Raw genomic sequence first — 13,324 nt, forward strand, 5'->3', positions numbered from 1 at the left:
ACTCATGTAGGAGTGTTTGACTACGGCATAACCATTACATTAACTATGAACATACCAGAAGAATCGTGTTTAAATGCACATTATGTACTTCTAGGACAGGTACATTTTGATTGCAGACAGCAATATATTTAATTAATATAGTATAGTATAATAGTAATAGTATAATTAATAATTTTACTGAAATGAAAAATATCTGCTGCTGTTTTTCAACTTGTAGCCTCTGTCAGCACTGGTGAACACATCAGATATTATAAGTTTCTAGATATTCAATAATTGTGGCCACACAAAAGAAGATATTTTAAGAAATGTCTCATTTGTTGTGCGTCCATACAATGGAAGTCAATGGGGCCCCAAATTATTTGGTTACCAATGTTCTTCGAAATATCTTCTGTGTTGTGCAGAAGAAAGTCATACAGGTTTTGAGTGACATGAAGAAGAATAAATGATGAAAGAATTTAATTTTGGGGCGAACTACTGCCTGTTCTATAAACTGGGCATAAAACACATGCAACAGCTCGTATGGCTTGAATTTATAAAAAAAATCTTTGGCACTCATATTCCTCTATATTATCTAGAGTACAAAATAATCACAATAAGATTAATGTCAGCAAAAGCTTGTTTATTCAGGCAAAACAAATTGGACATCTCATTAAAATGCAGCAATATGTGGCCCATCAATACTGAAGCCAATATAGGACTGCTCTGGAAAACACTAGGGCTAGTCACGCATACACAAATATTAAATATGAACTAATTTGATAAAATGGTACTTCAATATAACAAATATTGATACATAAACATTTAAACAGTTAAGTAATACGTTACATAAATAGAAATACTCTGCTACATGCAAATTGTAAGTTCTCATCATAGATGTCTTTGATAAATCATGAAGGTTTCAACACGGAGCTAGAAAAATACAGAAATGTTGTTTTGAAACAAAGACAGGCAATAAGGAAAGTCATGCATTTGTTAAGAGTTTTGAGATCAAGACATGAAGAAATGCATCATGTTAAACAATGGTAGACCTAAGAAGTCAAATAAAGCTACATACCTGGAATCATATTAAACCGAGAGTGTCCTTGTGCCATTTAACAATGTGAAATGTCATTACTTACACTCCCCATAACAAGATAACTCATAGTTGAAAATTTCATGTTAAACCTACCACATATACTCATGCGAGGTGTAACCCACTACTGACTTTTGGATGAGAAAAAGTAGCTTTGTTTCTTCAATTATGTTCCCAAGTAAGTATTACTCACATACGTGTGAAATGAAAAAATACTGTGTAGTTTTTTTGTTGTTAAAATACTGTTAAAATACATTTGGCATCAGAATGAGAGGGTTAAACATTCATTCACATTGGTTGTGCTGTTAAAGCGTTCTCCTGACTAATGTTTACTTGTGAGGGTTAATAAACCATTCCTGGAGTTCTGAACAACAATACCAAAATATACCATCAAAAATACCATATCTAATCTGCTTTATTATATTCTCAATACAGAATTCTATAATAATTAAGCTATGCTAATAGACTTAATATAAATATGTAGAGATTCTTTATTCTAAAGATTTTCCTAATCCATCTGTCAGATGTATAAGGTCCGTTTCCTTCAGCACCATCAAGTTCTCTGTTATGGCACATGGGCATTCAGGGTAACAGCGAGAGCAGACACTGTTAAACCTGCTTTCACCATGCTAGCGGTGAGGCTATCCGGGGGCTTCTAGGGTTTTCTGTTCCTTGTATTTCATTGAGTGCTCTCTGTTAATCACAAACACAGAAAACTCACTTTGTTTTAGCTGTTAAAACAAGGAAAGATCGTGTAATATATTATGGTCCGATTCTCATATATTGAGGGTTTTGCAACTCACCTCAAATTTGGAGATAAATTCAGCGAAGATGCCAAAGAAAGCTTCGGTGGTTGTGACATTGCTGTCTTCTCCGAAGTAAGAAGCCACTTTATTAAACTCGTCCATAGCTCTTTGCTGCAGGGAGTCTAGTGACTGCACAGATGGGTGACAGTTCTCTAGAAAGCTCTAATATCAGGGTCAAGGTACACAGCTACAAGTTTCAGTTTTAAACACTATACAAACGTTTAAACAAAATACAACCAACAGAATATTTATAACCAAATTAAAATGTTAAACAAATATCTTTAAGATTTTATTATATATGTAAGATAAAAAAACAATATTAAATCAATAAAAACTGAAACCTTAAGTACTTCTGGACCAGTGTTTACATCTTGCGAATTGGTCTATAGTTGAAATGTACAAGGAACTTCTTCATTTTATGACTAACATTAGTTAAAGGGGTCATATGGCGGAAGTATGTGTTTTTCTGTGTTTTTGGTGTGTTATAAGTTGCCCATGCATGTATTAGACACGTAAAATTGCACAAATGAAAGTGTGGGAACAAAAGATGCATTCTATCTAAAAGTGAATGCTCAACCAGACTTGCCTGAAACGCCTCGTGTAACCACACCCCGGCGAATCTACGTAACTTCGTAACATGATTTGACTAAGACCGCCCAAATCTACACGTAGTTAAGGTGGGCGTAATTGTAAATCTCATTGTATCGCCTGTCAGTACAATTGCTTTGGAACCTGATGTTCCGAATATGGTAAGAGGCGTTACATTTCCGTGAAATGCTTGCAGTATTTGACCAATCACTACGCACTGGTGAACTGGCCAATCATAGCACACCTCGCTTTTCAGAGCGATGAGCTTTGTAAAAAATCAGCGCGTTTCAGAGAGGCGGGGCAAAGAGGAGATACAAACATGCACCATATGTGGAAAATACAACGTTTTTTAAACTTTAAATGGTGTATACACATTGCGTTACATCTAAAACAAACAATAATATTCGTTTTAGCCGTGCAATAGGACTCCTTTAATTACATTGTAAAAATGTATTGCGTTAGTTTAAAAGTTTACATTAGTGTATAAACAATGAACTAACATAAACAAGTGTATTGGTATTAAAGGGGTGGTTTAAAAAAACGACAATTCTTTCATCATTTATTCCCCCTTATGTAATTCCAAACCTGTTTGACTGCAGAACACAAAAGAAGAGATTTTGAAGAATGTTGGTAACCAAACAACACTGGCCCCCATTGACTTCCATTGTATGGACACAAAACCACTGAGACATTTCTCAAAATATCTTTTGTGTTCCACAGCAGAAAGAGTCAAATACATGTTTTTAACAACACGAGGGTGAATAAATGATGACAGAACATTTGTTTTTGGGAGAATTATCCAAAGCGTATATATTTGTAAATGATTTAACTAAATTATTTTTTAGCATTTCTTTTGTCACTATCAAATTACGAAAAAGTCAGCCAACAAGAACTATATATTAAGTATAGGTAATATATATATAAACATATGAAGCATTGAACTCTGTTGGTGGATACACTCATAACTGCTGCGAAATGATCCTCTGCAGTAGCTGAGATTTTCACACAGGCGGTTCTTATTTCTTGGATTGTAGAGTGAAGGTCACCGAGATCAGCAGTAATGGTCCTCTGATTGACTGTGTGTACAGTAATAATGTGGTAACATAAATCATCATCACTGTTTAAGTGACACCAGTTATTATTATTAGTGTAATTATGTAAAGAGACAGCGGCACCGACAGCCTACCTTTGGCAGCGAGTGGCACTGTTATGAGATCACTGGCGAAGCTGATGAGTTCTGGGAAGTGTTGGCATAGTGATTTGGCAAGAATGTGGAGGAAGGTTGACTTTCCATCAACCGTTTTTGTTGTGTTTAGCTGGGGGAGAGGGTCATTTTCATACAATTATTTTTTTACTTCATGATTAAGCATAATGTAATACAAATATTAACATAAATATTAAGGTATTTTAGTTAAAAGGGTAACACTTTACAATAAGGTTGCATTAGCTATCAGGAACTAACAATAAACAATACTTCTACAGCATTTATATATCTTAGTTCATAATTTTTAGCATTTAGCATTTAATACATGTTTAAAATCAAATGTTGTAACTGTTAACATTAGCTAATGGACCATAAAGTAAAATGAATATTTGTATTGAAATTAAAGGGATAAATTAAAATTCTGTTATGAATTACTCAACCTCAAATTGTTTCAAACCTGTATACATTTCTTTGTTCTGTTAAACACAAAGAAAGATATTTGGAAAATGATGAGAATTCTGAGGCACCATTGACTACCATAGTAGAATTAGTTTTAAATGGTAGTTGAAAGTGCCCAAGAAACTTTGTTTTCCTTAATTCTTCAAAATATTTAATTTTGTGTTAGACAGAACAAAAAAAATGATACAATTATTTTTCTACTATGGTAGTCACTGGTGCCCCAGAAATGTCCGTTGCTAACATTCTTCCAAATATCTTTCTTTGTGTTCAACAGAGCAAAGAAATGTATACAAATTTGAAACGACTTGGGGGTGAGTAATTCATGACAGAATTTTCTTTTTTGGGGGAACTGTCCCAAAGATTTATGCTGAAAAACTATATTGCTAATTGTTAGTTCGTGTTAGCTAATGCATTTACTAATATTAACTATTCCACCTTATTGGAAAGTGTTACTGATAAAAGCAACTGTCTGCATTTGTTGTAAACATACCTCAGTAAGAAAGTTAATTTTGAACCCTGTTGTTTTATTCGTCCTTGGCTGACCATTATTCAGATAATTTCCCATAGCTAAAACAAACTGGAAAAAAATAACACACAGCAAGTCATTCTTATTATTGTAAATAATTTGTAAATATAAAAGTGCTTCATGATGCCATAGAAGAATCAATAATGGTTCCATTAACAACCTTACCGAGGACAAAAACACGCACATCAATCTCAAATGGGTGCTCGACCAAGAGAGTAAATCCAAGTAGTAAAAAAATTCGGCACACCAGAGCTCCAAAAATATCAAAAATACTTGATCATTTAAAAACTTTCGCATGGCGCGTGACGTTTCGAGCACACAAGCTCTTCATCAGACAATTCAACAACACTAATGAACCCCAATTTATACCTCCAGGTGTACAAGGATCACATGACATCCAAAAAATATATTTAAAAAATAAAATACAATTATAATTGTAAAATAATCATATTGCATCAATATATAAACACACGCAAAACCAGTTCTTGGTTTCAAGAACTGTTAACAGTATATATTTTTTTCTTTTGCGAAAGTTTTTAAAATAATAAAGTATTTTTGATATTTTTGGAGCTCTGGTGTGCCGACTTTTATTACTACTTCCATTAAGAACCTTAACATCTGAAGAACCTTTCAGTTTGCAAAAAGGCTCTTTAAAGTGGAGAAAGGTTATTTAAATGATATAAAATAAGAAAGAAATGATTCTTATACAGTAAGAAGATTTGAGTATGGTTCCAAAAGTGGTTCTCCAATGACATCACTGTGAAGAACCATTTGTAGCACCTTTTTTTAAGAGTGTTTAAATGAAACAATATTTCTGTAATTCATCATAAACCGAATATATGCAGCGTTATGTTTTAGTTTCATGAAGCAGGTTGTTTACCTCCAAAATCTTGGCCAACCTCTTGCTGTTTTTGAGCTCTAAAGAGGCTTTGTAGATGCACTCATAAGCAGCTCTCATTTCTTCCGTTTTCTCCTGCACTGTGGTCTTAAAAAGAAGACTTCTGAGTCTGGTCTTATACTCCGGCACAAGCAGCATCTGTAGACCACATCCACAAGAATCTATTAATATTCACAAAGAATCACCGAAAATATGTCTTTCCGCCGACTCAGGAGTACCTGTAAGACAAACTGGTCGGGCTCACTGAGTTTGGCTGGGTCTTGGTGGTAATTCTGAAACTGTTTGACCTCCTCATCGTCGGGGGCGTACAGCAGCAGTTGTTTGATGTGCGAGGGTTCCAGACGCTCCGTGCTCATGGTCATGAGAATTTCTCGTAGCTCCGTCGGCGCCAGCTTCAGATGTGCAATGAGGATAGCTGAACGGAGCAGCATCCAAACATGGTAAAAGGTGGATTCTCGTCGAGAAAATTCCCACACAGTTGCTACAAAAACACCCCTATAACCTTCTCCTACGCATCTACGTAACATGACAAAACCTGAATCAATCTAGATGATTCCTCTTGAACGTAACCTCGGTCATACTCACAGGCGTTGTAGGCCTTTTTATGGGACAGAATCTCTACCACGTCTTTCTTTTTAAAGTTCTCGGGCAGGAACGCGGGTTCTGGAAGAGAGACTGAAACATTTAATGACAGTGTAAGGATGTGCTCTTCTGCTACCGGTAGTAGAGACAATAAACTGTTATGAAAATGAACAGTGAGAAGCCAATAACTGGATGGGAATGATGGAGTCTGAGATACACAAAGGTCTCCATGAGAGATGAGCTGAAAAATCCAAAAACAGACACGGTGATTGAATATATTTTCACCATCAAAATGATAAAAGGAATGCCACATAGTGTAAAAGATGAAGACAACACTACATATATAGTGCTTTAATGGTAAGGGATGATGATGCATACATCAGGGTTGCCAAGTCCATGGTTTTCAGGCGGGACTGGGCTACTTTTAAGCTTGCTGCAGTAAAAAAAATTTCACGGGTAGAAGTTTTGGAAAAATGTTGTTTATTGGCGATCAGTCTTGATGTGCAATGGAGTAAAGTTATTTCTGAAAAATAAACCACTTTAAAAAAAGTTTTGCTACTTGTCCAATTTACTTAATTTAAACAAGTTAATTCAACACAATTGAAAAAAAATTTGCAACAACATTTCTTAAAAAAATTTTTTGTCATCTAACTTAATCCATTTATATTGGGACTACTGTACACGAATATTTGTGTTGTATTAAAAAAAGAATTAAAACTGTTCATGATTACAACTATACATTGATTTTAATACGAAATTGGGTGTAATGCATAACAATAACTATAATACTGTATATGTATATTAGGCATAGGAGCGGCATATTTTGTTTTGGTATTTGGGCTGGGGTCATTGGGCTAGTTTTAATTGTGAGGGTTTTGAGTGCAGATCTGGCAACCCTGACGCACATGCAATATTTTACACAACCATGTAGAATATAAAAGAACCTACTGGAATTCCTCTGCGTGCCGAAGTACAGATCCAGATCCAGGTACTTCACCATGTCGCTCAGTTTATGATAATCAGGATCATCTCCCAGCTAGCAAACAGACATGGATGGATCACATGACCTATGCTTACACCTGCACTTACACCTGTTTGTTACGCATCACCAACTCACCTGTCCCCAGATAGTTCCTTCAGAGTTCTCCACCTGCTCCCACCGTAATCTCTTCACGCTCATGTGGTTGTTGTCAGAGGCTTTCGGGCTGGGTTTTGGTAAGGGTGGAGGATCACATGGTGGGGGTAGAGGAGGTGGAGGTGGTGGGGGTACCTTGCTTAAAAGCGTACCTTCATATGTTTGCTGGGAAGGCTTGGAATGGTGGATCTGTTGTTTGGGCTGGCTGGGGGGCGTTCTGGCGACAGAGGTCTGCTGGCTCTGGTATAAGGACGGGGTGTGATGTCGCAGGTGAGTGTGCTGTGTTTTTGTATGCGGAGGCTGAGGAGACGTATGCGGGGAGGACTGCAGGATGGGGTGGGCTTTAGGTTGGTGCAGCTGGAGAACCGGCTGAGCGCTAGGTTGGGGGGAGGAGCGTCGTGGATGGGTATGCTGGGTCCTGAGTTGGTCACTGGTGGGCAGAACTTTGTGCAGGTAAGGGCGATTAGTGAGGAAGTGGCGGGGTGGCGGAGGGGGCGGTGGTATAATGGGGTGGTACTGGAAGGCAGGGGGAGGTCGGGGGAGGTGTTCCGGGGTGATGGGAAGGGGCGAGGGAGGGTCCGTGAACTGTAGGGGAGGCGGCGGGGGCGGAGGACTCTGTGGGGGAGGGGGGATGTGGTCGGAGCCTGAAGAGTAGGAGACTGAGGTGGAGTCATCGCTGCTGTGATCTTCACTGCTGGCGCTGCTCAGTTCATGAGGGAGCATGTTCACTTCCTGTTCATCTTGGAAACTCATCTGGTGATAGCATACAAACAAGGGACCTCATTTAAGTATTTGTGCATCAAAAGGGGCTTTCACAACAGGTAATTATAGGAACCATCAGATTTTGCCATAAACACGTTCCTGGTTGCACTCGCACCACCAGTACTCACCAACATCAACAACTGGAGGATAAAGGTTGTTCTGATTCAAAGTTGTGTTTTTTTATAACTAAGTGACCCTACGAAAAGTCTTTTTGTCATTCAAGTTACATGAAAGCAAACGAATAAATGATGTGCATTATAGCTCAATGCAGAATCTATGTATAGGTAATGGCACAGCTGGCTAATGAGAGGTCTTGTGTAGTTTAGGCCCATATAAAAGTGTTTATTGTGCTTCAGCTGGCTTCAAAATAGCTTTAATTTGACGATCTTGCTGTGCGTGCTCTCAGGCGAGAATGCATCTTTAGAAAGTGCAAGTTTGTAGAGATTGAAGAAAGGATATATACTGTAGGTCTGGTGGTGCACAAAGCCTGTATGGAGATTGCATTAAAGGGGTCACATGGCGCGAATACGTGTTTTTCTGTGTCTTTGGTGTGTTAAAAGTTGCCCATGCATGTATTAGACACGTAAAATTGCAACAATTTAAGTGTCGGAACAAAAGATGCATTCTATCTAAAAGCGAATGCTCGCCCAGACCTGCCTGAAACGCCTCGTGTAACCACACCCCCACAAATCTACGTCACTTTGTGGTATGATTTGACTAAGACCGCCCAAATGTATACGCAAATAAGGTGGGCGTACCTGTCAGTACAATTGCATTTGAACCTGATGTTCAAAATATGGTAAGCGGCGTTACATTTCCGTCACGCTTGCAGTTTTCGACCAATCACTACGCTCTGGTTAAATGGCCAATCATAGCACACCTCGCTTTTAAGAGCGATGAGCTTTGTTAAAAATCCACGCGTTTCAGATACAAGATACAAACATGCACGGTATGTGGAAAATACAGCGTTTTTGAACCTTAAATCGTGTATACACATGGCTCAGGTCAAGTTCGGTAAATTTAAGAAACAAACTGTTGCCAAGTGATAACTGTCTAAGGGCTCGTGCTAATTTAGAAATATTCTTATTTAATGTATTATTTAAATAATTCATTGTATATATATATATATATATATATATATCATCTAGAAATTAAATTTTTTTCAACAATCTAATTGAACTAAATCCAAACTTTTGGCTCCAAAACCCTGCACTGGATAACTAGTCAACCAAACTTTTACTTCATAAAACTAATGAAAGGAGAAGCTGACACTTTTGTTAATCAACCAATTAAATTTTCATAATTCATTTAGTAACTTTTTCATAAAATTTAAATTGGCACTATTTTTTGTGTAAACACTGATTTTTTTCACACCCCAAATCATTTGTGGACATCGGTTTCATCAGACTTGGTGTGATCCGGCCTACATTTAATCTTTCTAAACTCTTTGTGTGTCTTGACACAAACCTCCTCATAGTCGTTCTCTCCTTTAAAATCATCCACGATATTGACACGGTGGCCCAGCTGCTCGCTAAGAGCATCCAGGAACTTGTCGGTGTCTCTGCTGCGAGGTGGTCGTGAGAAGGTGAAGAGTTTTCTGCGGTGGGGCAGAGGGCTGGGGGTCTCATCAGAAGGCAGAGGAGAGGCAGGGGGGCTGTCCAAACTAACGTAAGGATTAGACTCCACACTGCCCGGAGAAGGAACAGTCTGCTGGTAAGGCTCAAACTGAGGGCCAGGAAAGGATTCAGTCCACGATAGAGAGAGACCTGATTTACGGTTCCCTGTGAGAAGGAATAGTTATGATAGACATTGTGTACAGGGATATTAGAAATATTATAATATGGTCTAAATGTTTTAGAAAGTTTTAAGATAAAGACTTAAGATTTAATACATGCTAGGCTACTTCTTATCTTAAGGCTAAAATACACTTCAAGACTTTTGCTCAGATTTTGCCCAGATTTTCAGTCTGGACATGTTGCAGAAAGTCTGTGCCAGTCTGCAGATTTGATCAGTTAGTGTGTTTCTATCTGAAACTTAAAAAAGTCTGCAAGTGTATTATGTCTAGTTTAAAAAAATATATGTTCAGATTTTAAAAGTCTTGTAGTGTATTCCAGCCATTAATCTTAGTTCACATCTACATAAGCAAGCGTATTTGCACAGCTTTTACACATCTGTTTGGCTGTTTTGCAATGAAGTACACTACATCCCCAAAGGTTTCTAGACACCTGATCAGCGCACCCACTTGTACATTTTCATCATTTAATTTCCACCCATACGTTGTTTATTCTTTATTCAATTGTTTAATTTTCTGTAAAAAAAGGAAAAATAAAAAAAATGTATGTTGGGACATAATTGCGGAGCATCTGTGAGATCCGGCACTGATGTTGAGTGATGGGATCTGTCTGTCATTCACAGTTCTGATTCATCCCTAAAGCGTTCAGAGGGGTTCATGTCTGGACTTGTGCGTAAACGTTTTTTTATGGGTCTCATTTTGTGTTCAGGGACACGTCATGCTAGAACAAAAAGGTCCCATTGTATAAAAAATAAACATTGCATGACCGTATACTCGATTTTATGCACTTTTTTGCAATGGATGTAGCTGACAAACCTGTTTATTTTAAGGTGGTGTCCACATACATTTGACCACGTAGTGTATCATAATAATGGTCCCTGTTTTTTTTCTAAAGGCACCAGATGATTATTATGAAGATAAGCAGAGAAATCTCAGAATACCTGCGTTACCGTGTGTGAAAGACTGAGTGTATGTATTATTTTCTGCATGGCCCATGCCGACAGCCCTGGGCGATGGGTGACTCTGGAGATTGTTGTTGCTCTTCCCGACGTACATGTTCCCAAGCTCCGTGTACACTCCTGACATCTACAGGTCGTGCCGTGGATAGATGAGATGAAGCATGATTTAATAACAGCAGTGATGGGAATGAATTTGGATGATTTGTAAAAGGTACCCACGTGGCTGAGATCTGGGGATTCTGGGAAGGAAGTACCATCCCCACACTGTCTTTCCTCCGGAGTGGCAGGGTCAGTGAATGTTCCTGAGACACAAAGAGAGTGCCATCCAGAAACACAGCATGTGCATGGAGAAAAGCTGCTTGCCCTTCAGGAGCTACAGCATAAAGAGCCTGAGGACAAGCAGCTTTAGCAGCGGATCTGGGCGGTGGGCGGCTGAGAGGCGTACAGCGCTTGCAAGCAGTTTATAGCTTCGCCTGATAAATGTTTGGTGAATCATAAACATGACTGAGAGCAGCTTAGACTACTTGTTTACCCCACATAGATGACAGAATGGTATGGCTAGCTGAAGAAATCTTAAAATGAAATGATGGCTTTCCAAATAGCCAAAATAGTTGATTTAATGTTGAATCAATGTCTAATTGGTTATTTTTAACATCGATATAACATTAAATCAATTATCTTTGCTATCTGTTATAGATTGTATTTTATTTAAACTTAGCAGTCTGTTCTACTGTATATAATCTTAACTATACAGGGTCCAAAATTAACACAAGGGGAGTGAAAATAGGTCATTTTGTGAATTAGTTATACATGGAATAACTAGCCAGTTATTAAAGAAGAAAGGAAATATATAACTAAATAAACATGTCGCCGCTGTCCTTCTGAAACCTAATTTCTCCATATTTCATGATTTTTATTTTTTGCCTTAATCATTATTGTTAGTCACCTTTATGTTTGTCACTTGATTTTGCAAATATCTAACCAATAAAAAGTAATAACGAGTGTCTGTCAACTCTGACAACACAGTATTTAATCATTTAAAATGGACAGTGTTTTTTCCATTCCCTGAACAACAGCGAATTTGGACATCAAAGGTCAAAAAATATTAAAGGCTTAGTTACGATGCTTCAAGAATTTTTTTCTGAATTATATTCCATTAAAATAAAGACATTTTTTAATCTAAAAAAAACCTAATAACGTGTCTTGGCGTTTCTGTGCCAGACCATTTCACATAAAACTGACTAGGTCATGATTAACTGTTGCAATCTTTGTCACCGATATACAATTTACATATTCAATTATCATAATACCAAAAATCTAAGTTTTATACTTTATATTCCTAAAATGAAAATAAGGGCCAGACTCTCAAAAAAGATTCAATAATAACCCATTTTAATGTTATGGAACACATTATGAGTCATTTTGTGTTGGTTTTGTGTTAAATATATTAAAAGGAGACACAACGTTTATTAACACAAAACGTGTTGTCCTTTTTGTTCAGTTAAGGACAGATTTTAGATTGTCATTTAGAATTCCACCACTCCACCATTGGCCACTTTAGCAAAAAGTTAACTTTGGATCCTGTTTATTATTAATACATTGTGACAGCCAGAGAATGACATACCCATTCCGAGGTGAGTGCCGATGATGCAATCATCCGAGCTTCTCTCCCTCACAGTGTTTTTGTGAGAGGAACCCGACACTCGCATGGAGCTACTGCGTCTGTGTGTATCTGGCGCAAGTTCTGGTTCTGCATGAATACAAACACAAACTCACAATGCATTCAAGACAGAAAACCTCTATAGATAGGTGATGATCATGCTGTGATGTCATTGCTAACCTGCGCTTTTAAAGCCCAAGAAGCGGGCGATTTTGTTCTTGCAGTGTTCCTGTTCCTCATAGGTCAGCAGCTGGTAAATGAACTGCCAGATCAGCTGCTTGGCCGGTGTGTCCAGCACTGGAAACACATCCACGATGAGTGTGTCCACATTCCTGTTTACATGCAAGAGAGAAAAAAGCATTTTAGAAATAATTGTGCCTCTCTCTGAGTGAGAAGTCGCCCACAGATTGTTCCTCGTTGTTTATGAGCGTCTATTTGTGCTCGAGGCTCGATTTTTGAATGCTTTTCACATTTGCCTTGCTACTGCCAAACTGCAGAAAATCCCCTGCTGCCACAACAGTGTGCTGTGACATTTGTAATGATATGGAAGGATGGTTACAGCCTATGAGTGTTAATTGGCTCCTTTGCCTTTAATTGGATAACACATTTGCCACTTTTATATATATATATATATATATATATATATATATGAAGAGTTTGGTTCCAAAATGAGATTACTCCGTTTTTTTTATTGTGCATTCCAATTAATATCAGTCAAACTGCAGTTGGTTTTGATTTAAACTATAATAAAAAAAATACAGCTAACTAACACAATAAAACATAACATAATAAAAATCATGATTTTTGAACATTTTTATCATCTCATTTTGGAACCAAACTCTTCATATATATATATACACCCATATATTATATATAATATA

At 37.5% G+C, this 13,324-nt stretch overlaps 1 protein-coding gene across 4 annotated transcripts in view; it reads right to left on the minus strand.

Moving 5' to 3' along the window:
• Window positions 1–608: 608 nt before the first annotated feature.
• grid2ipb (glutamate receptor, ionotropic, delta 2 (Grid2) interacting protein, b) overlaps window positions 609–13,324 on the minus strand; it is a 26,912-nt gene continuing 14,196 nt past the window's right edge. Inside the window, exons 9-23 of one of the 4 annotated variants that reach the window (XM_057359174.1) lie at window positions 12,624–12,775; window positions 12,408–12,533; window positions 11,003–11,085; window positions 10,766–10,910; window positions 9,500–9,813; window positions 7,253–8,023; window positions 7,084–7,171; window positions 6,139–6,216; window positions 5,772–5,968; window positions 5,536–5,691; window positions 4,620–4,706; window positions 3,653–3,782; window positions 3,424–3,542; window positions 1,876–2,040; window positions 609–1,765 (exon numbers count right to left, since the gene is read on the minus strand). In XM_057359174.1, coding sequence (XP_057215157.1) covers window positions 1,694–1,765; window positions 1,876–2,040; window positions 3,424–3,542; window positions 3,653–3,782; window positions 4,620–4,706; window positions 5,536–5,691; window positions 5,772–5,968; window positions 6,139–6,216; window positions 7,084–7,171; window positions 7,253–8,023; window positions 9,500–9,813; window positions 10,766–10,910; window positions 11,003–11,085; window positions 12,408–12,533; window positions 12,624–12,775 — 2,683 coding nt within the window. In that variant the 3' untranslated portion in view covers window positions 609–1,693. Of the gene's footprint in view, window positions 1,766–1,875; window positions 2,041–3,423; window positions 3,543–3,652; window positions 3,783–4,619; window positions 4,707–5,535; window positions 5,692–5,771; window positions 5,969–6,138; window positions 6,229–7,083; window positions 7,172–7,252; window positions 8,024–9,499; window positions 9,814–10,765; window positions 10,911–11,002; window positions 11,086–12,407; window positions 12,534–12,623; window positions 12,776–13,324 lie in introns of all 4 variants that reach the window. The other 3 variants (XM_057359173.1, XM_057359172.1, XM_057359175.1) reach the window with 3 other exon arrangements.

Source organism: Triplophysa rosa, linkage group LG18 (genome assembly GCF_024868665.1).
Source record: "Triplophysa rosa linkage group LG18, Trosa_1v2, whole genome shotgun sequence".
NCBI classification, from domain to species: domain Eukaryota; kingdom Metazoa; phylum Chordata; class Actinopteri; order Cypriniformes; family Nemacheilidae; genus Triplophysa; species Triplophysa rosa.